This window comes from Amphiprion ocellaris, chromosome 9 (assembly GCF_022539595.1).
Source record: "Amphiprion ocellaris isolate individual 3 ecotype Okinawa chromosome 9, ASM2253959v1, whole genome shotgun sequence".
Lineage (NCBI taxonomy): Eukaryota > Metazoa > Chordata > Actinopteri > Pomacentridae > Amphiprion > Amphiprion ocellaris.
In genome coordinates this window covers 7,880,635-7,904,928 of record NC_072774.1, presented here as the reverse complement: position 1 = coordinate 7,904,928, position 24,294 = coordinate 7,880,635, and the positions used below count along the sequence as shown (strand labels likewise).

At 42.6% G+C, this 24,294-nt stretch overlaps 1 protein-coding gene across 3 annotated transcripts in view; it reads right to left on the bottom strand.

Annotated features, from left to right (window-relative positions):
• Positions 1–406: 406 nt before the first annotated feature.
• The window catches only part of hdac9b (histone deacetylase 9b), a 41,563-nt gene continuing 17,675 nt past the window's right edge, over positions 407–24,294 (bottom strand). The window contains exons 1-11 of one of the 3 annotated variants that reach the window (XM_023299417.3): positions 22,245–22,945; positions 15,332–15,573; positions 14,814–14,976; positions 13,255–13,378; positions 13,021–13,142; positions 7,475–7,606; positions 7,056–7,171; positions 5,545–5,667; positions 4,875–5,052; positions 4,569–4,783; positions 407–1,933 (exon numbers count right to left, since the gene is read on the bottom strand). In XM_023299417.3, the coding sequence (XP_023155185.1) occupies positions 1,595–1,933; positions 4,569–4,783; positions 4,875–5,052; positions 5,545–5,667; positions 7,056–7,171; positions 7,475–7,606; positions 13,021–13,142; positions 13,255–13,378; positions 14,814–14,976; positions 15,332–15,573; positions 22,245–22,353 (1,863 nt within the window). In that variant the 5' untranslated portion in view covers positions 22,354–22,945 and the 3' untranslated portion in view covers positions 407–1,594. The other 2 variants (XM_055013834.1, XM_055013833.1) reach the window with 2 other exon arrangements.

Genomic DNA, 24,294 nt, shown 5'->3' with positions numbered 1-24,294 from the left:
ACAGACCACAGGACCCCCACCCTCCCCCCCAAAACTCCATCCACCTCCACCCCCCACTGGCGGCAAAGGGGTTCTCATTACAACCAAATCAAAGGAGCAAGAGAACAAGACTCACATTGTTCTGATTGTGTTTACTTACACTAAAAACATTAAAACCGGACAATCTGAATGTACAGCATAAGACAGACAATTTTGATTTTCACATGAATCCAAACACAGAACCTTATACTAGCATTTTAAATTTTTTTTTTTTTTACATTTAGTCGACGGTACAAATGAAACAGGAAGGTTTACGGCTATGCAATACATCTGATTGATCACTTTAAGACAGACTATACATGTCGCAATGGGCACTTTTAGGGGAAAATGGGTTTACAAAAAACAAAAAGAAGAAGAAGACGCGAGGTCCCGTCCAGGGTTTTTTATTGAAGTAACATCAAACCTGTATGTTGAGGTAAGCATGCCACTGGGGAATACAAAGGAAGCGATTCCCTTTAAAAAAAGGACTCCCTTAACCATATCCCCACTCACTTTGTAATTCGCTTTGACAGTAAATCAATTCTCAAGCCTGGCCCCTTGGACTCCTCCAACCCTAGGTCCTCCTCTCTCAACATTCCTGCACACATGAATCACTCCAACTCCTGGCTTCTAGAAGGCATTTCCTGCCCGGCCCTCTCTCTCTTTCTCTCTTTTCTCTCTGTCTGACTCCTCTGCTGAAAGCTGGGCAGGAACTCGGCCCGAGCTTTTTTGATTTTGGACCCAGAGGGAGAGAGGGAGGAGAGCCTCGGCTCAACACAGGGCCCTGGCTCTGGGACCGACTCCGAGAAAGAGACGCTGAGACTTTGGGATGTGTTGGAGGATGCCTGCAACACCCAAGCAGGGATTTAGTGCTTTATCCCTCACATTTGCAATATGAGGAGCGGACCATATTCCAATGGCAATATCACTCCCAGCACAAAAAGATTTTTTTTAAAAAGACTGCCCTGTGGGAGCGTCTTTCTCTTAGGATTTAAGAATACATTCTCTCCAAGACAGATGCTCATATAACATGGAACATCATCACAGATTTTCAAGAACAACGGAGCATGTAGTGTTTTAAATTCCTCAACACAACATGAGAGTAATTCTCAATGATGAAAGTGGATAGTGGAGTAGTCAAATATTTTATGGGAAAAAAAAATTAACACAAAGGGAACATAAGGTGGCTCTTCAAAGCTGTACACATGCTCGAGCTTCCCTCTCGCCTCTGACGCTAAATCCACAGTATATGTACATACAACTTTTGTTGGTTTTTTTGAGCTCGAGATGACCAAAGCGGCTCCTTAAAAAGAAAGGTCTAAATTGTCTTCATATTTACACGAGTGAAACGTACATATTTTACAGAGATCACTACACAAAGATCACAAACAGAGAGTCTTAAGAGTGTGGGGGCGAGTGAGGCTGCAGCTGAGTGAGAAGAATGTTGTGACGGGGAGAGATGGCCTACTGTGAAATGTGTATGTATGTGTGTGTGTTCTATATGTGTAAACTGCAGGGATGTAGGTGTTGTATATTCGCGAATGTTGCAAGTGTGTGATCTCATCCTCTTCCCTTCTCAGATCATGGCTCTTATCACCAGCCTCCCTTTGACCTGGTGGAGATAGGTGCTCTGCTCCGACTCTAAGCTCTGGCCCATGAGAGCCTCGTCCTCGCTATCGGCCGGCTCCTCCTTGACCTTGATGACCCCGCAGTGAGCCGGCAGCTCCGGGAGCTCGCTGCTGGAGCCACTGCTGCTACTGCTGAGCGTGTGCTTCCGGATGACGCCTCCAGGGGGCAGCCTGTCCTCCTGCATGCTCTCCATCTCCTCCCTGTGCTGCTGCTCCTCCTGCTCTTCCTCCGACTCCTGCAGGTGTGCGCTGGGCTGACGTAACTGCTCGATGGACTTGGACAACAGCTGCAAAACACATTGTCCACGTATTAATGGTGATATCCTGCAGCCAATGAGCCGCAACGATCACATTTTAATTAGAGCAAAGCAAGAAGAATGACAATTTGAGGTTTATACGACAAGTTGGAGCAGCAGAAGGATTCATTCACCTTTTTATTTGTCATGTAATAACACCTTTTAGGGGATTTTTTCTGCTATTTTCAAGCCACAGAAAACAAATTTAGTCCTTTTGTAGATCAAATTTTAAAAATATTATTATATTATTCTTTGTTACTAAGATAAAATAGGATAAAATTTAATTGATCCCAAAGTAATTTCTTGTGGCAGATATTGCTCATAAAAAATGAATTACATAAAAAACACAGTGCCTAGAAAGTAGAAAAGCAATAAGATATTAAGTACAATGCAATACTGAAAAGCTAAAATAAGGCTAGAATAGATTGTGCTGGCAATATTACACATAATAATGAAATATTGCACCTGACAAATGATACTGAAAATGACAATCGACATTCACCACATAAATAGCCTCCTCATGAGTCATACTCACATCAACTTAGATCAAATTTGCCAATGAAGTATTGTCAGGCCAATTAATAAATCCCAAGAAACAACAAAAACTGCATTACATGTTGCCAAATCCACTCTGACACTGTGTTTTGTGAAACAAAGTGTTTTCCTTTAACTGAAAAAAACAGGTTTAGACTTTAGTACTTGGAAAAGATACAAAATCATGTATTAAATGCCCCATTTACACCAACAACTGCGAACAAAAAGCTGTATCTACTACGATCTGCCACTGTAACTTCAATAATGTGACAAATTGAGTTGTTTCTGGCTGGCGGCTTTGGGAAACTACAGTTTAGAAGGTTTAAGAGCAGATTAGCAATTGTTCCTGCCTGCCTGGGCCAGGTAAGTGGATTACTGCTACTGGCATGCTTTAAAAAATACAGATCAGAATGTGCATGGTCTTGCCTGTGGTAAATCATGTTTTTTCCCAAGAAAAATTGAGGTTATATTGCACAAACACTGGAACCGCAATTCCAGTGTAGGGAGAATGTTATTACATAGGTTTGCGAAAGACGATTCCAACAGAGCAGACGTGATTCAGTTCCATCAAACTGAGTCAGTGTCCTCTGTACTGACACAATGTATGAGCACATCATGCAACACTACAGATTTTTACCACATCTATGTTTGTTGCAGCAAAATATTTCAATCAATTAGAGTAGGATGCTGCACCTAGAAGTGTCAGAAATAGCAGAATATACTGCTTTCACGGGGAGAAAAATACAGTTTAGGAGAGTTACTTTAGAAATCAATTGTAAATATTGGCAGGATATTTAGTTCAGAGGCATATTTCAGTTCTCCCCCATCAAACTAACGGTGCCCTGACATGATTATTTGACCACAAGAGGGCTCCAAAAACAGACAGAGAAGTGTCTTCCCACTGACAGCTGGTAACCAACAACATCACAGTCTACAGAATCTAGGCCTTATATAAATATCCCCTCAGCTATAAGAATTAGCCTCCTTAGCTTAGGCATTAGTAAACACTGTTCATACCTCTTCCTAAAATCCCTAATCTCTTGTAAATTTCCATTAGTGCCCCCTACTGTTGCTGGCACTGAAGGATGTTTAAAAACAACCGTAGACAAGCCACTGCTAGGAAATTAATTAGGGCAATGTTTCGGAGATCCCTCTCAAAAACACTGAGGGCTCATCCCTGATTAGTGGCCATTTATAACCTCCACTTAAAGAGGCTTTATTCGCGATCTCATTGGCCTGAGTGATCAGAGCAGGGCCTGTTCACATGTTTCCAGACAAGATGCCGCTATTATTCCAAAGCTCTTTTCAAATCGAATCAGCTTCGGAGTACTTTTAAATAATTACAGATGATATTAAAAGTAATTTGAGCAGCCCGGCGGAGACATGTGTTGGTTATTTTTACTGTTACGGCGGAAGTCAAACAGAAACTGTTGAAGTTCTGCACGGTACGGCTCAATAATCACTCGCGGTGCTTTGTGCTTTTTATTACTTCGAGGTATGAGTTGCTCTATGGCTCCCATGGCTCTTTCAGGGCCCAGCGTTGGGACACATCAGTATGTGAGCTCACACAATGCTGCCTTTCACTGTGTCTGCCACCTCACACACGTCCCTCACCAGAATAATTACAGTCTGTGTATGGCGAGGTCACCTCGGCCAGCTTACAGAAACACAAATATTGCCACAGAGGAACAAAATGCATTCTGGGCACTTTTTCTTCATTTGAACTTAGATGAATTGAATTTCACAGAGTTAGCATGTGAACACCACTGATGCCTTAAGCTATGATAACAGAATTAGTCCAGGGGAAGGATTTTTTTTCCCGATCTGAAGTGAGGCAGAAGTTCTTTGCTTTTCAGAAATAACACCAGGGAAGAGCAGACTACAGCTGAGGTCTGTAAACTTGAGCTGCCAAGGATGCTTTTGCAAAAGGCTAAAAATAGATCAGCGTTTGTGCTCTTAAAATGATTAAATCAGACTCCCTGCAGGAAAATGAGACCTCGCGAGACCTAAAAAGGAATACAGAATGCTGCGAAAAGCTATTTGAAAGTCAAAATCCTCCCCTGTGTGTGAATACTGATGACCAGCACAATACCTTATTTATGTGGATCTGCTGCTGGTACTGTTTCTGTTTCTCCAGGAAGTGCTGGTGTTGCTGCTGGATGACAAGCTGGGCGAGCGTGTTCTGGGGCAGTGGCGCCGACTGGGTTCTGTTCAAGGGCCGGTGTTTGGGTAGTTTGGGGCGACTACTGGAGGGGCGATCCTTCATGGCCAGAGGGGACTGAGGGTGGGACGACATGGAGCCTTGGCCTTCGAATAAAAAAAAAAATTTAAAAAAGATTAGTGTAAGTATCTTCAGTGTAACACAAAACACAGTTGAGATGAAGTAACAAAGTCTTACCGGAGGAGAGCATCTTCTGCTGCCTCATTTGCTCCTTCTGGAGGAGGTGTTGGAGCAGAGCCTGGTGACTGGGGCTCACTTTGGACTCCAGGCCCGTATGAAGGGGCACGGGGCCCAGCAGGTGCCCGGGCAGCCCATGCTTTATTTCTGTTGATCTGTCTTTCAACCCCATAGCAGCCTGAGAGAAGAGAAAAGACTGTAAACTAACTGCACATGCTGTTCACTAGAACTGGCAGCGTAATAATTTATTTAACAAGCCAAATTCAATAATGTCAGCTGTTCTTTATGAATGAAAATTGGTTCTTGTAGCTACAAATTTGAGATAAAGCCGAAATCAGAGAGCATCAATGGTTAGAGGCTTATGAGCAGGCCTCTGTGGAATGTGCCAGAGCGCTAAAAGATGATATATCATGTGCTATGTTATCAGGATTTGCACTTGAGTGGACTTTTTAAAAGCTGTGATGAATGAGGTAATAGGTGAGGATAAGAGCGTGCCTGACACAAGACACTGCAGAACAATATTTATCTGAGGTCGATAAAATCATTTGGGGCCGCAGGTCAGTGACCTGAGAACCCCGACAGCCACTGATGGCCGGATTTGCGACTTACAGACTCAGGCTGAGCTGAAAAGCTGCACGACTACGATGATTTAAGGAAAGTCTGTACTCACACTGATGGGTGAGGATGCAGTTGAAAGTCCCAGGGAGATGTTGGGTAAGGAGGGTGAGGTGTATAAGCTCAGCATGGACACGGAGCCCTCAGGTCGGAATAATCTTGGCTGGGAAGGCCATCTCTACATCAAACACACAGGACAGGGGCAGATTTAAGAGGAGGTGGCAGATTTAGGAATCCCACTATGGACAATTTCAAAAGGCAACATGAGCAGTGGCATAAACGTTAACGCGCTATGACGAACAACAGCCCACCTCGCTGCGAGCAGAAAGCTTTTATGATGGATGATGTAAAAGCGAAATAGGCTGCAGAAGTTTCCTAGAATGGCACCAGTGAGGACGATACGCTATTATAAGCACCGCAAACCTCTAAATCTACCGCTCCATCCTCAGTTCTTCACTTGCTGCTCCCCAGTCCCCACCCTCAGGCTACTCTCTTAGAGAACATCAGCACTGGGGCATACTTCCTGTACCCAGCAGAGCAGCCGACCAGCATGTGGTTTTGGAACAGCCATGTTTATCCTTCCAACCCCTACTAGTACTCAGTGACCTGTATGTGGATATCCGGCCCGTATTTGACCCGAGGGACCCGTTCCCTCTGAAAAAGGATACCTAATGTAACGGTGCACAAACACGCCTTGCTTTTGCAACAGGCATGAGGTCCACAAGCAGCCCCCACAGTCCACCGGCGACTTTCATGGCCTGATACAATAGTAATCCTGTGTGTTTATGTTGTTAGCATGTGGGTGTCTTCGGCTACCAGCGCCTGGGATATCAATTAAAATCCACAGTTTGCCTGCCGCCCCAAGCCCCAACCTTCAGCCCCGATGTCAGGGCGTCTTCTCCCTTCCCTGTGTCACTGGAGGTCCCTGGGAGAGTAAACAGTGATGGTTCAGGAAAACACAGCTGTTCTGTTTGAGATTGTTCGGAGATGTGTCATATCTGCCACACTCTATAATGGTCCGCTTTGTGAGCTCAGTCTAAGGGGAGCTCTGGTCAGCAACTCAGCCATGAATCTATTGGGAAACGCCTCTGAACAACTCAGCGCAGGCTCGCAGCCAGGCCAATGACAGAGACACAATGACAAGCCAACAGCAACACACAGCCAAACTACAGATATTTTTTTTCTTGCTTTAAAAAAAGAAAAAAAAAATATGACTGTGATTAAACAGCACATCTGGAAGGAGAAAAAAAATCAAATACATTCTGCATTTTAACGCCGATTGAATTTATTTTCCTGCGTGGTGTCATCTAATAAAAGCAGACTTGGGGTAATCAGACATGTGGGTCAAGCTGTGCCTATTTAATGTCAGTGTGGGAAGTCATTTTCACTGGAGTGTAACAGACGCAGGATAACTGGCTGTTTTTATAGCTGCAAGCAGAAGGGCTGACGGGCTTTTAGTGCCCTGACATTAAAAGGAATGTTTTGATATTCAAATGATTCACACACAGAACTGAGCTTATTGCTTCAATTTTTTTTGCCAAATCAATGGCGATTTTCTAAACTTACCTCAGTTTTTGTGGTAGTAGGCAGAGAGGAGGGTCCGTTTTCAGCCCCCAAGGCACTGGAGGCCCCTATGGGAGAGCTGGGGCCAGAGCCAGGGGCACTGTTTGTGGGCGTCGAGTCTACGAAACATCAAGGAGTTTAGACACAGTATGCATGCTCACACTCTACACACACACACAATGCACAGAAAGACGCCTGGCATAACAGCTGCAGCCTCGCAACAGTTTAAGGTGTATGGTTATGGCTGCATGATGACAATGGTCTTTTTTGTACGTGAAAGTGCAATGGCCATTATGTGCTACTGCATTGCAAAGTGACTCATTAGTGTGCAGCTGTGTAATAATACAATATGGAGTGAATTTTCATGCATGTTGTAACAGAAAAAGAAGAAAATTCAACATGTGGTTAGCTACGTTGCATACCCATTAGCTCCAGGGCCCTCTTCTTGTATGGAGTTATGATGTTTCCATCTCTTCTCTTTAGCATCGGGCTGCTTCTCCTCTCTGCCACCTTCTGCTTCAGTCTGGATCGTACCTTTAGGTTGGGCTCAGAGGCTGAAAAACACAAGAGACAAATTTTCTGTGAGTTTCCGTTCTATGGACGATAAAGACGTCTCATAAAATGGAGATGAGTTATGCAATCTGTGACAATTTTCAGACTTAATCAGTAGGGTTTTATACATTGTTTCAGTTAATCAAAGGAAATAGCAATAGCATAAAATAAAAGCACAACAAAGAGACTATAAATCAGCATTGAACATGTTACAATTTCAGTTTCAGTGAAGTTCCGAGCAGGTTTCAGATAAATTAAATGAGTCAGGATTGGGCCCATTTCCACCTCATCTGGACTAAATTAGGTTGAGCAACACACAGGCTCTAAGTGAAATAGTCCGCTACCTGCCGCCCTGGTGACCACAGTCTGATACAGTAGCAACAGTTAAACTAACACAAAAACATGGCAGATGTTTCAGGCTCTCCCCGCACCCCACCTCCTCCTAATGCAAACCAGAGATACCCGAATACGCCGTCCGAAAACATTCAGTCACACACAGGCTGGCCTGAAATGATCCAGACTCACAAATCTAGTCCCTCAGTGTCGACTAAAAATGCTGACGTGATATCTTTTACAATAGGCTTATTGCTGTCAAGCTTTAAAATAGGCATTTTGTCTCACTTTAGATTATTTATTGATTCTTAAACTTCTAATAAACGGGTTCATCGACTTTGCATTCCAACATTGTTACATACAACTGATTGTTGTCATCTTTTAGGCGCAAATGTCAAAAGAAGCAAGAAAACTGAACTTAAATCTTGAACAAATCAGGCAATATAGTAAGACATCATAGAGATTTTAGTTCAATTTTGTTGCTTATTTTGATACTTGCACTTAAAAGGTGACAATATCAAAAGAAGCAACAAAACTCCAAAGAAGCAAATATCAAAATGTCAAATAGCAACAAAATTGAACTAAAATCCATATGATGTCTTACAATACTGCCTGATTGTTGAAGATTTATATTCAATTTTGTTGCTTCTTTTGATATTTGCGCTTCAAAGATGACAATATCAAAAGCAACAAAACTGAACTTAAATCTTCAACAAATCAGGCAATATAGTAAGACATCAGATTTTTATTATTACTATTTTCAATTCAATTTGGGGAAAAAATGGATTCTGGGGAGCAAATCAACACCTATAGAATAGATTTGAAATGAGTTTCTTGCAAATACATGTTCACTTTACAATGAAAACGGACATTAAAATAATTTTAAAGAGTTTTTTTTGCAAACTTTTGTTTAAAAGGGGGCAATATCACTGATTTTGTCATGTGCAGCACATACTGTACTGCATAGCAGCAATAAAAAAAAAATACATAACGCAAGACTTGAGGTCGAGTCAAAGCAGCAAATTCATTTTCAAGTCAGTTTAATGAATGCAAGTTAATGCTGTAGTGTGTGACTGCTGAACCGTGCTCCTGTCTAGTCACAGTGACTCAGCCGGTCATGTCTCATATAGACTTCCCATCAGAGACTTTACACATGGAATCCCACAGTGAGGTTTGCCCACTCAAATAAACAAGCAGAATAGATAAGCTGGTCTTTTGACCGAAAGCCAGAGCACAAAGCCGTACTGAAGTTATGTAAACCCTCTGTTACACAATAGCCAACCTGTTTCAATTATTCAGCTCTGATCAATAATTAAATAGGCCCTTTTTGTGATGTGTACAACATACAAGCTATACGAAGTGCGGCGGTGACGTGGGAACGCTGCAGGGAGGAGGAGAGGGAGCGGAGATGGGGGCACAGCTCGGAGAGTGGGCCAGATGCTGCTATTTCTGGCTTTTGTCAAAAGTAGCAAAAACCCTCTTCCCTAATACGTGGCACAGACCTCTAATCCTGTGGGTGTGAGGTAGAATGAAAGAGAGCGAGGGAGGAAGAAAGGAGGCAGGAGAGATAAATGGAGAGAAAACGCTGTTGGGAGTCGTATGAATCTGCTTCACGCCCTGCTGCCTTGATTGCTTTCTATTTTTACACGCTGCTGCCACCAAGCTACGCATCCCAATTGGTCGCCACGGGAACGCCAGACAGCAGCACGGGAACAAACACTTTCTCGCCGGTCTCCATGGGAAAAAAAAAAAAAAAGAGTCCTGATGCAAGGTGCAACAGGAGGCAACGATGGCAGCGGCAAACCATATAGTCTGGGTCACTTCATACACTGATGCCTGCAATGTACCGCAGTCATAAGTCAATCTCCTTGTGCGTTATCTCCACTTTATCAGAATTTTTAACTATGCTGTCACTGTGTCCATTAGAGCCTGGATCTGCACAGATGGCCCTGTGGAAAGCTGAGGTGTGTGTTCTGTTTATATGGCAGCCTGCTATGCATTTTGCTGAAATTCTTGCTTAATGCTGAATAGGAAAAAATTACAGCCCATTATTCTCACAAACTTTTAAACTAAAGCTACATCCTCTTACAGTTTAGATGGCAAATCTGCGACTTAATTCCCCATCATTAATGTAATCCTGACAAAGGGAGTCTCCGCACAAACGTTGCTTTGATATGCCTCAGGCTTTACAGTTTTACCTTTGCAGGATTATTTTTGAAAATCTTTCCTGCACCTGCTGAATGCACACATTTGGTAACTGGGTCAAGACCAGAGAGGGTGTTGCACTTCTTACTGCTAAGCTGCAACTATTCTTGCCACAGACTATCGCGTGCCCTCGGTCGACTCTATTCTAGTCACAGGAACTGAAACAAAGAGGATATAGAACGAGTAAACAAGTTAATCACGTAAAATTCTTTAAACCATTTTTTGCTCGAATGATATAAAGACGAGGGCATCGCACCTATTCTGTGCTTTTTGGGATGATGTAGCTATTAATAAGGCACCTGGTAGTAGAGATCAAAGCACAGATTGTTTCTGTAACAGGGACTTACTGATTCAGAGAGGAAACAGTTGTCCCTGCTCATTGTGAATTTGTACTTTTTATAGACTGCCAGGTGCTACTATAGCAGCATATACTAAATATGAGCCCAGTGGATTTGAAAGGCAAATTATCTTTTCCCAAATCCCCAAAATTACATCATTTATTAAAGCCAGCATCTGCAGCTGACAAAGATCATCACATTTCAACTTTGAAACTGAAGGTTTTTTTGTGACCTGATGTTCCATCAGAGAACCGAATCAAATCTAAGCCTAAAATCGTGAGATTTCATCAAAATCACTTCATTCTACATTTTTTATTCAAAAAATTTGCAAAAATAAATAATTTGGTCTTAACAGAACCTGTAAAAAACAAAAAATTATGCACTTCCCAGCACAACTGTGAAGCCATGACTGACTTAGCTGCGACTAACAGCTACATGACAAAAATTCTAAAAGTTGTCAGCTGAACTCGGCTGAACTGCAGGCTGTGTTTACACAAAGCAGATAGAAGACAGGCATAGAAGTATTAAAATATCTATAGTATGTAGAGTTATCATTTTTTTCAGTATTTGTAACACTTGTGGGCACTTCAAAATCTTGTGCATGTTCATCCCAGGTTTTTCTCAATTTTTACAAAATAAATAATCCAAAAAATTCAGCTTTATTTTTTTTTCCTTTTCAGAATTATTTATAGTATTATAAATGTATTCTCCTATACAGAAGACATTTCAGAGTTCTCTCTCCTTCTAGCCATTGTTGTATTGTTTCAAAAGAGCTGCAGAACTTCATATTGCAGTAAAAATTTGCCAACAGTTAAGAAAATGTGCTGGAAGTAAAAAGACACCTACAAAGTTCATCAAGTTCATCTGGGTGGTTTCTTAAAAACACACCTTTAGGAGTTTATTTTTGCTTGTGAAAATGGTTTGTAAATGCATAAAGCTCACTTGAATTAGATGCCAAGTTCATATTTTCAATTTTTTAAGACACCCACTGATTAGAAAGTTATTACAAACATATATCACTTGTACATCATAAACCTCATCGTGAACCTCAAAGTCAACCAGAAAAAGATGCTGCTTGGCTCTCTGGCCACATGAAGCAGCGGGGAGTCGAACGCGGAGCATTCGAGTCATCTCCACTTTGTTTTCAGAGAGCTATCTTTGCTTAAGCAAACAGTCCTGTCGAGGTTCATCCTGCCTGTGCCAGTCCGAAGCCGGCAACACCTGCCAATCAGCTATCGGTGACAGCCGGCGTTGGAGGGAACAACACTACCTTTGTGTGTCCCCCCTCGCGTGCCGAGCTCTCTGAGGACTTTAATGAAGACAGACGGGAAGTGGGGGAGGAAGGCCCGAACAGGAAATGACCACATATAGATTCAGGAATCCAAAAGGGCAAGAAATGGTTTTATCAGTACGAGAGATTCAGGCACAGAAATGAGGAGTTTAAACCTGCCTTTTTGTATTCACACTGAAAGGCAAACAATGCTACCATAAACAGTTATTTCCCTCACCTTGTGGATCTAAAAGTATGCCTCAGAGATGTAAACATACATTTAGAGGAGATATTCCTCTCTTCTGAAGATGGCATGGCTCTACAAGATTACATAAACCATAAATAAATAAAATCCCCCAAAGCTTTCATTTACCTTTCTAATATTTGTTCACCTTTATTTTACAAGCTATAATTCCTGCGCCTGATCTCTACACTGTGTACACACACAACATGACAGGCCTGTAGTTAAATAACTCAACAAGTATAATTGTTTTCCAATGTAATTAAAAGAGACACAGAGGGGAAAAGAGCATAATATAATTTGGTGACCTCACTGCAGAATTATGAAGTTTTTCAGCCTGGCAAGCTCTCGCGGTCGTGCAAACCAAGAGAGGGAGGAATTATTCTTATTTACATAGCCGTCCCCAAAGGGCTGCCTCCAACTTTAAACCAACAAACCTGAGCTGCTTTTCGGTGGGAACCTGCGTCGTTTCAAAATTGTTTTTAAAGCCCATAACTCAGGAGAAATTAATCTCCCTTAATTCTGCCATTTACCACTAAACAGTTTCAAAGAAGACTTGGTTTATTTGTATAACGTGGAGACAAATGTGGCTCATTTTTTTAGGGTAATTTTAGTACAAATAACAGCAATTAAAAGTTAAACTTTCAGACTGAAGGCATGACATTAAACTGTGTTGCTGCGTTTTAGAATAATCCTAACAGGAATGAAGCTGAATTTGTGGCGAGTGTCACCTCTTAGGAAAGTTTTGTGTTGAGCCCTGGAGGAATGAGGAGCAGGGCAGGGGTCACAGTGAGCCTAACTGATGTTATTAGCAGGTCAACAGCAAACCTCAGGAAATACTCCATGGGTATACCCACCTCTGGACTGATAAGGGTCATAGAAGCTCTCATTGTATTGACAACCCAGCTTAGTAAATGCAAAACAGCAAACTTTAAACTAGCTGTGTGTGTGTGTGTTCAGATTCAGTACAAAGATTATATATGTGTGCATTTGCATTTTTATTCTCGTGCTGTGTGCAAATTATCCAACCTGTCTTCCTCAAGGGGAAGTCGTCCTTGCTCTCTATGGGTGATGGCAGAGTATACTGGCAGGTGGGGGATGTGCCGCCCAGAGGTGGAGAGCTTTGGTCCAGTGATGTGTGGTGAGAAGTCCTGATAACACGAGAAGAAATCAAGCTTCAGATGGCAATATAATCTCACAGTGTAGACGATGTTAATGTGTGATGTTAATCATAGTATTATTTATCAAAATCTTTCTACTTACGTATACCAGAGTTTTGGGTGGTGAATGAAAGAATGATTCATTCCGTTGCTGGTAGGATCCTTCGCTGATTTGCTCAGCAGAAACTCTTGGAGTTTCTGCTTCACCTCGGTACTGGCCACAGCACCTGTGAGACCAAAAGACAGAAGCGCAGGGATTGGGGTCACCCTAGAGGGCAATGACTCACCACATATAATTGCCTACATAACAAACAACCTCTAATTTTAGTTCCCTCAAGTGTTTTCCTTGAATTCAAAACTCTCCTGAAGCCCTTAAATCCCTATTTCTGTCTTTATAATCTCCTGTGATTGACTTTTCTGTACTTTCTTGAGCAGCCAAACTTATGTAGGAAGATCTCCCCCTAGTGGTCGATGATATTAGTTTGTGTTACAGTGATACTGCAGAGAGGTTACAGTTGCAGGGTGCAGTTTCAAATTACCTGAGTTGACAAAGTCATAAATCTTGTCTATTATTAGCTATAAAGTAAAAACAGAAATGAAACACTATATCTGGCACTATTTTTATTGCGCTATTGAAAGACATTTTCTCCTAAATTCAAAGCTTAAATGTCACCGAACGACTTGATGTCATCACTTGCATGTGCTGCTTAGTGGTTAAGCATCGTCATCACTATTTCGTTGTATATTTCTTGTTATCTTCAGACTGTCTTGTTGCCTCCAGGATCTAATATTGAGAAATCTTATCTCCACAAGCCAGAGACATGAAATCAGAACAGTTTGTCCTCCTTATGAATAGTAATTGCATTGTCCTACGCAGTGAGAACAATATACTTCCCATGAATTTTTAACCGCTTTAGTGCCAAATGTGATCTGACCGAGAATACCACTAGTCCTGTGGAATACAAAAGAGGTGGTCTTAAAGGGCTGCTGCACAGAACAAGCAAAAAACTGATTTTCATGCTTGCTTTTTGCTTACACGTCTTTAAAGATGTCACCTCAGACTAAAACAGCATTTTACCTTGTGGGCTCACTCTGACCAAACCTTAGCAAATCCAGAATATGACGATAAGGACTAGAGGAAAATCTGTTCATGTGAGCTGACGCTTGTTGCTTACTGAGGATGTTGGGTATTGTGTTTACCATTTACATTGAATAAGTGGACTAATATGGACTCCAATATGAGTAGTTACAACAGATAATTGAAATCTAAAACAATTTAACATCAAGCCAAAGTAATCTTTGCAGCCCAGCAGCGTGTATATGAAGCAATTATTACAATAAAACATGGCTACATTATGCATGCCTACAAAGGCAATGCTGCCACATGACTTGAAGGCTATTATCCTTGTAATAGTGATCATAACAGAACGCGTGTATGGCCCAAAGGGAACATGAGGGAGTATTGTCTCAGTCGGTTCCTATTCAGCTGTTATATGCAGATTTCACTCAGGCCCTACTGCTGAGGTTATGCTTTTATAAAATGATTGAAAAGGTTGAGGGTTAAATTTTGTGGCTCCATGCTTGGTTTTGCCTTGGGCCCTCTTCTTATTTTTCTTTTAAATTCAGCTCCTGATCGTGACGTTGACGGTGTCGAGCTCTTACTCTCTCGGGAGCGCTCCTTGCCCCGGAGGCTCAGGCTGGAAACATGCTGCTCTCGCCGATGCCTCTCCTGCTCCTTCTCCTGCTGGTTCTGCTGCTGCTCCAAACGACGCTCCTTCTCCGCAAGTTCCTGCTGCTGTTTCATGGCCTGGAGCTCCTGCTGAAGCTGGGAAACATGCAGGCCTCATATCAGCATGAAGAGAGCGCACTGATAAACACACTTTTAAACTGACAGCAGCTTTTCTGAAAACTCTAATTTCTGGGGGTTTTTTTGCTATGATGGACAATTCTGTGCTCGACTGTGAAAACAAAACTCACGCTGAGCCGTAATGTATTGCTCTACACTCCGCCTTGCTGTGCTGAGTTGTTTCTCCTCTTTCTGCACTTTGTGATGTTGTCCTGAGCTATACAGTTTTCTACTGATCTGCACATGCTGTGTTGTGTTGTGTTGTTTTGTGCTGCGCTGTGCCACTGTGCTGCCGCGCTGTCCTCCATACAAAGTGCTCGGGTGCGATGCTAACCTTGAGATGCTCCTGGAGCTGAGCCTGATGCTGACGGGTCAACTTCTCATGCTGCTTCTGGAACTCGCTGATTAGTAGCTGCTTCTGGATTTGCTGCTGCTTCTGTATGAGGAGCAACTCCTGCTGCAGCTGCCTCTCCCATAGTCCTGGGTCCGAGCCTGGCCCCAGCATCCTCAGATCTGTGCGCAGGTCCAAAGGAGATAAAGGCTCCACAGCCAATGGCACGTCTGGCTTAATATCCACTGTGGTCCAGAAAAAGGAGAAGAAAAAGAGATTTGTTAGTCCCTAATTGCACCTTTACCAATTCAAACCATGCAAACAAACGTGGCCGTGTATCATATCTGCATAATTTTGCAGAAGAAAATATGTCAAGATTGAAGGAGGACAAAAAAAGACACTTTAGACAGACTAAAAAAGGTTCAAAAATGAGAGCATATCTTTTTCTCTCCCATGATCCTCAGAAACCTGCAATTATAATAGTTTCTATAAACAAACACGGGATCACATCCGGCAGCGTGGAGTCCACAGGGAGCAGCTATATACAGTAGGAACCTCAATGGACATTTGGCACGAAATGTTAAGAACGGTCATTTAAAGTATTTACATAAATCCTGTCTTCCCACCGTTGGCTAAATAAATAAACAGAGTCCTTCTCCCTGTTCACATCAGAACATCATGCAGATATTCCTACTTAACATAAATAATGTACGGCAAAGCAGATTATGAACACGCATGGGTTTGGGAATTCATGTTCCTGTGGTCTTCTCCTTTTCTTGAGTGCAGATGCTGCAATGTGTGCATTGCTAAGAACTGCCTCTATTATAAGTAATTGCCAGATACAAAGTGAGAGGGCATCCCTCTGGTCTCCGAGCTCTATATATAGCCTGTTCCACAGAGAAAATCGATTGCCAGTTAAGAACACAGGAGACAGGGCTACTTCATCTCTATTCCATAGAGGATGATTAGTGATTGTACAATATTTTACTTGTCCTTGCTATGATTTTGTTTAAATCCACCCCACTACATTTATCCGCTTCCTTCATTAAGCACTTTTTTATTAAAAGAATTACATCTGTGAATTAATTTTAGATATTAAAAGTGCGGGATATATTAAAACAGAAATGCCAAATCCTTGGAAAAACAGACATGTTAGTTATGCTGATCATGGTGTGACATTCAAGGGAGGATATGCATTGTCCAGACTGTATAATGTCTCTTCCAGTTTGAGAGGAGAAATATTCAAACCTACTTAAAATTCCAGTGGCTTGAGGGAGACTTATTGAGTGCATTCATTGCCTTAATCTTCTCCAGGGTCACATCTGAGAGAACAAATGCAGGCAATGTTGCTACGCCACCTGTTCTCCGGAAGCAAAGCTGACAAGTTGCACTTCACGTGTTCATGTAAATAATCTTGTCTTGGTGCTGTTGTTCATTAAGCCCATAAACTGGGAGGAAAACGCCAGTAAAATCTTAAAGAAGCAGCGTCCTCCTACAGTAGCCATCAATTAGGAAGCAGTGCCCTCGTGTTCATTGATGCTGTGAAGCTCAGTGGCGCCCATTTGTTTTGTCATGTAGCCTGTTTTTCATTGCCACCATTCCATGTGTATGCGGCGGTGATGATTATAAATAGCAACATAAAAGCAAGTGGCGCAATCCTGGTCTGTGACAACCCCCACACCCTAGTATCCACCACCCTAACTTGCCGCTGCCATGGCAACGCTGGCGACGTAATTATGTCTCCCCATTCTGCAGATATCGAGTCTCACTGCATGTCATCTCCTGCCTACAGTGGCAATGTGACATGTTGACTATTATATCAGCTTTTTTTCAGCTCTTATATAAGAAAGGAGTCCCCAGCAGAGACGGAGAGGAAGAGTTACAAAACCCCTTCAACACGCAGACACACTCTCTGTAGAGGATCGGCGGCTAAGCGATAAGTTGTCCTAAAGCGTGTTCAAAAAGTGAAGACAGCTAGAGGGGACTCCTGTGCTGTAATTTTCCTCTCTGTGTTCTAAAAACAGCACCAATCAAATGACAGAGGAGGGCAGCGGCTCAGCAGGCGCAGAGAACAGGCACCTGTAGAACAGACCCTTCTCTCCTGACAGGGAATATTAATCTTAGCTTGTAAGTACTTGACAAAGGACTCTTTTGTAGCGGGCACTGTTCCAGGAGCAGCCGTGAACCTGTGAACCATTGAAGGGCTCAGAGAGTCAGACAGCCTTACTTTTGCCTAATGGACCTAAATATAGCAACAAGAAAAAAAAAATAAAACACCTGCTGCCTGGGAGAATTCACCACTGTGATATCTAATTAATCTCATATTTCATTCTGTACCCTCACTGTGAGTGGCATTAAGGATCTCCACTTTGATCAGCCCGTCAAGCTGAGCCTCCATCAGAAAAATCACAGACAGTGGTTTAACAGGATGGGAAGAGAAATGGGGGGGAGGAGGAGGAGGAGGAAGAGGAGGAGGAGGAGTGTGAAAGCTTAAGCCACCTTTGATAACCAAGGCTGTATGAAATGGCCCTTGAGGAAACCACAACAGCCTCATGTGCCTGTTCTATTCTTGTCTGCTCTTCGTCCACCGTGTCGGCGAGAATAACACTGAACAGAATGACAATGTTGAGGGGAGATAATAAGGTCCTAAAGGTAGGCAGGCATTGTTCTAGCTGCACCGAAGCTCCAACTTGTACAATGTATAATCCACAACTTACATATAGACTCTATTCTCTGCGCTGATTGTAACACAGGTATATGCATGTTCTCAACCACAGAATACTTTAAATCTATGTCTACCGTCGATATATTTAAGCAAAACGCACCCTGAAATGACCATAACTGAAATCTGCTGTTTCTATATCACAAAAATACTCCCGAGGCAGAGGAGAATACGGAACCACCAGTAACTAGGGCTAAATATAAACGCTTTTCTGAGCAGGGTCTTAATATAGGCAATGTGCGAAAGACTGTCACAGTTGTGAGGCCCCCTTGCTCAATTTAACACGGGCAAAAATAAAACGCGCAGTGTCACATTTATGTAACTTTCGGGTCATTTTTTGACACGATCGCTCGCAAAGAAGAGCATCTGGTTCAGTTGTACTATGGCGATCAGGAGCTGCTGATACGAGTGTCTTTTCGGGTGAAAGTCTTCATTGGTGGAGAGTGCACACAAGTGCCTGTCGGCGCTGGTAAACAAGAGATTTATGAATGACAGCTCCTAAATTTGTTTTTAGCACAAGGGAGCAACAAGCACCCAGCCCCATGCCCAAATTCCTCCCTGTGGAGGGCCTGCCAAGGGGGGGATAGGGTGACTCATGGCCTGTGACCACGCTCCCACTGCAGCGTCGCACCGCCACTGTCCCCAAAGTGTTTATTTCTATAACCGATCTGCCTGTCATTAGCCGTGGTGGTGGTTAGAGTGACAATCACAGCCTTAATTTGAGATGTTGGATGGCTGTCTTCTTTTTTTTCTTCTTCTTTTGCCTCTGGCCACATTAGCAGGCTTCCCATCATTGCAGACGGAGAAACGCAGCAACAGTGACGCTACTATCACTCGTGAGGACTCCCAAACACGTTCATGTCTAAATATTATCAAACTAATGCAGGCTCATGTTGGGGTTTAAAAGAACAGCTTGACATTTCACCAGTTTATCTCGACAGCATACATACCAACGACAAAAGTGAGCGTTATTAATATTGTAAACATTACCCTCCGAATATATATAGTTCAGCTATTCTTATACCTTCACAAGTGAGCTTGCACCTCGAGGCACCTTTCAGTGTTACCAAATAAGTATGCATATTAAGATTTCCTTTTTTTAAAGGGAAAAAAATACATAAATGCTGCTGTAATACAGAGCAGACAGAGCAGATTGTGTTTAGTGTGATGGGAAAGTGTTAAAAAACAAATTAACATTTTAATTTGTTATTAAAAAATTTACATAAATGCTTTTTTAGGCCTTTGGGCTTAGGATGTTTTTCAGTGAAAACAAAAGCACAAATAAAACATGTAGCGTGAAAAACATTGAAATATTTCATTACATGATGCCAAAATTACAGTTACAGTTTTGCAATAGTTAAATTAGCAAAAGAAAACACTTAAATCAGGAATGCTGAGAATAATATACCTTAGTGTCAAGACAGAAAAGAATAAAATCAATGTATATCAATGCAATTTTCCTCCAGTACAACCTCACAAATGCCATTTGTTTTCCACTGAACCATGAGGCTAAGATAAAATTCACCCAAACTGACCATAAATCAATATATTTAGTGTATATTTAAATCCTGATTTGCCAGTTTGGGCCAAAAAACATGATGTCAAAACTGTCTGTTAGACTTGAAACACGTATGTTGTGAGCATTTAGTGTCAAACAGAGATGGCTGCTGATCTAAATTCCCTGTCTGACTGTATAAATAGAACCAGCGATACAGAAGATGTTTGAGGGCAAAAATAAGCTGATGCTTGGGACTGCAATGTGGTGCTGGATCTCTCATTAAGTGCCTTGTTATTTTGAGCAGCTGGCATGTCTAAAGCAGGAAACAGGTCTTTATTTTTAAGACTCAGGCTCGTCCTTGCAGCTGAGCCAGAGCTGCGGTTTGCAAGCTATCTACTAACAAAGAGAGCTGAGCCGAGCCACCACGAGGCCTTTCGCTGAGGGGAGCCAGGAGTCCAGTTGCCTCCTGTCCAGTCAGACCACCTTGCGAAAACAACAACAACAACAACATGCAAAACAACATCAGCAGAACATAGAAAACCCAGCGAATGCTTGGTGATGTATATCCCCACTCCCTATGAGCAGCACTGGCAGTAGGTCATATAATCAATGAAATTCCTAATAAATCAATGAGCAAGAGTCACTTCTTTTAATTCCTTGAGCCACAGCAAACACTCCAACCAGAGGGAAAGCATGTCTGACAAAACATAAGTTATAAACAGAAGGAAATGTCACTGTTTGTTGTACTGTTTTCCTACAGAGTTATAAAATGAAAAGCCACTTCATTTTTGTAATGAGTGATTTTTAATCAAAAATCCTACATCTTTTGTGCTATTTCTCTTTAGCAGTGAGCACTTCAAATACACATGGTGAGGCAACTTCAATAGATACAGGATTCAGACAAGTGGACTTGAAAGGTGCAGCATTGTTATTGTCTGAAAGGTCCCTATTGATATTTTTGCATGATGTTCCACACTTGGGGGGAAACTAATTAGTTTCTCCTTGTGTGAGAGCCCATGTGAGGAGCGTTTTTCTCAGATGGCACTAATCAAAATAAAAACGTGATTATGCGCGCTTTTATTTTGCTGATCCACTTGAAACGTAGCAGCAGAGAAGTAGAGTATCATGTAAAAGGTCAAGAAGTTTGGAAAACAACTCGCAGATGATCTGTTTAGATGGTCACTTCAGCAACTATATTAATTATCTTTTAACATTAAACAAGTAAAAAAAAAAAGAAAGCAGAGAGTGAAGCGGCTCTTATATGTCCCCCAGTAAACCCTGGAACAGCGTTTACAGACAGACACTGTTAGTCACTGTCAGCTGATTAAACTATAAAGTGGAAAGAACAAATTAAACACGCAAATGACAGAATTCTCTATAAATATCTGTTCCAAACCACTGTTATATCAGGAGCATGCCGAGATGGAATGATAACGCACAGACGCCTAATCTTAGCAGGCTAATGCCATAAGCTGAAAATAACTCACCTAAGAATAGCTGACCCACAGAATAAGCAAGGAGCCCGAATTCAGGCGCTCAGTATATCTGTTGTTTGGCTCGCAAGCCGCTAAGACAAAAGAAGAAGAAAAGCCCTGCTCTTGTAGCCTGATAGTCAAATAACCTGCTCTATTGACAGACATGGAATGTGTCATCCCTCTGTCATGCTCCTGTTATATTTTTAAATCCCCTCACGTTCATCCCACTGCCTCTGGATGGAAGGCAGTTTTATTGACATTTATTTTGCTGCGAGTGTGTCAAAAGCCTTAAATGTACGAGCAACAGTTTGCTAAAATTGTTCCACATCCTCATCTTGGCTATTTCTAGACATAGTGAACACCCAACTATATTTCTTTTTGCAGTAAATTAAGCACTCGCATGACTTAATCCACACTTGGTCATGACACATTTCCCAGCAAACCCACATGACAATGTTCTCACAGAGCAACAACGCCTCAACTCTGAGCTAAAACCCAAAGACAACTTTTGCATTTCATCAAAAGCAACATGCAGATCAAAAAAAAAGAGAAAGAAATCAAAGCAAATAAGGTGTGACTCATCTTGAGTCAATGCAGTGAATAGACGTTACTCATACTGATGTCAGCCGTGTACTCTTCTATTCAATTGTCAGGTCAAAAATAGAAACAGTCGATGTCTGTGGTAAATATCCTGAGAGAAACCTTTTTGCATGTCCCCTCAGTATTTCTGTCATAGTTCCCTCCTGTTCCCTGAAAAGTGCACGCTGACATGGAAGCTCGCAAAACACAACATCCCCTGTCATGTTCACAGTGACTCATTCCAGGCAACTGGAGCATGGGAACAGGGCGAACACATTTCCTCGTTTTAGTCCAGCACTTTTTAAACTCAGAAACATCCTCTAGATAGACACGTTTCCACCACAATTCATAAAAGCTGCATCACAAGAGTAAATACCTCGATTCAGGAAGAAGTGGCCGGTCCTACCACGCTGCTGAGCTGAGAAGCTTTGACTTCTCTTTTTTCGCACAGAATGAGAGACCGGCTGAAGAGTTGGGAGTGAGAGAGAGCGAACGTGTGCACAAGAGGCACAGAGGATGTCAGAAAAATAGCTGAGAAGTAGATTTAGAGATAAAAGAGAGAGAGAGAGAGAGAGAGAGGCTCGGAAAACAAGATAAGATTCCCTCAACAGGAGCAGAGACGCCGGGAAGCTATGAGATCACCTGAGTTGTTCACGTTGTGCATCTTGCTCTGGTTGGGGAGCTGCTGGTGTCCAACGCGCCCTTCTGTTGTGGAGAAACTTGACTCGCCCTCGTAAATCGTCTGCAGCATACTCCACTCAGCGCTCAGGTCTCATCGCCAGCCTTGCGTTTCCTGTCACCAAGAGCCACCCCTCAGCCACTCAGGGGAGAGACCACGACAACAGGCAAACTCTCTCCCTCTTCCTCTTGCCTCCTCCTCTGAGAAACTACTCTCACTGTGGAGCAATAACACAAGCTGCACACTGTCTCTCTCTCTCTCTCTCTGCAGGGCTGCTGTACTCTCCCGGGTGCCCTCCCTGCCTCAGTCTGGTCCAAACACTAACACAAGAGGAAGATGGCAAGTCCGGCTTCTTTTTCTTATCTGTCTTCTCTCTCTCTCTTTCTATTGCTCTCCAGTCTGTGCCGTTTTTTTTTTCCTTCCTGTCCTCTCCTCAGCAAAGTGTCTGAGAGAAAAAATTGTGAGTTGCTAGGAAAGCTGCGCACTGTGTACTGAGCACCTCGCACAGGCAGCAATGCAAAGCCGGGGAGGGAGCAAGCTTCATTTGCATGTGAATCAACAACTGCGTGGCCCACAGGTGACAGAAATAGAACAATGGCCAGCCCTGGCTAAAAATAGGTCAGGCGAGGCGCAGGGATTGGAGCAGCATTGATGCATTTAAAAATACCACACCAAACACAGCTGTCTTCTTCAGCTCCTGCCAGAAGGCATGTCTCCTGCCTCCCTCTCTGCAGATGGAGGCTTGATTCCTCTCTCTCTCTCTCTCTCTCTCTCTCTCTGTGTGTCTCTTTCTGATTTGTTGAACCAGTCTCCCTCACTCACTCTATTTATGTCTTCATTTTGTTCTCTCAGGTAGGCTACATGGCTGGAATGATCCTGTTTTGCCTTGAAAAGAGACACAAACTTCACATCAAGACGCCACGTTAAAGGTTTTTGGCTTCCTTTTGTGCGTTTGTTCAATTTCAGCAAAACAGCAGCACAGATACCCACAACCAAAACACTTGCGCAACTGGGCTCGAGCGGCATGTGTGACAAAAACCCAACAGGATGTGTTAAGACAAGCGAGACACCGAATGAACGCGGCGTTCATTTAAGATGCAGAGTGTGACCTCGCTGCATTAGCACAGTATATGTGCGGGGTTCAGTGTGTATCCAGGGCAGTGCTGCGACTCAGGAAGCATGCTTTCAAGCAGCCAAGGAAGCCAACTGTAAGATGCCATAACAGCATGATCGTAATTACATAAACTCTCAAACTGTGTCAAGAACACTTCCCCAGATTGCAAATCCCTTTTCCTTGAAATACCTTAGATACTGTTTGATGCTTAAAGAAAGCACTACAGTCTAAATACATACACAGGACTTCAGATTTGGATTTCTGGCAACCAAGCAGCTACATATAGCAGGACCTCTCCATAACAGTATCACGAGACTCTTAGTTAATATAATCTGACTCCATGAAAGCCAAGTCAAATGTTGTATCTGACCACTGATGCAGGGCTGGGTTTGTGGCCAAGCAGCCTGTGCCTTTAAATTTTTCATCTTCCTTCATAATTTGACCTGTCCCCCAGCCAGGGGCGTGGAGCCAGCATGGCTATTTTTAGGTCCTGAGCTCTGACGACTGGGCTACAGAGACACAGAGAAGGAGTTTTACTGTGTTGTTTCAGCTGGACAAACATTTAACCCCTCAATCCTTTTATCGCAGCGCAACCAAGAAGCCGAGGAGGAAATGCACAGCTTGCAGGCTCACCCCCAGACGCAAAACAAATCCTAGGCTAATGTACGACGCATGTTGTGTGACTTGACTGCTAATAAACAGACATCAGGAACTGTGTATGCGCTTTCTTTCACTCCAGAATTACCTCTTTATTATAACAAAACTCAAATAAATAATTTATTTTCCCAATATTGAAAGTAGCAAAAATGATTTTATTTGAGAAAAACTCTAAAATGAGAGTTTAAATTACAGATTGCACAAACTCCTGATCTCTGTGAATTAGTGTCGGCTTCCATGCT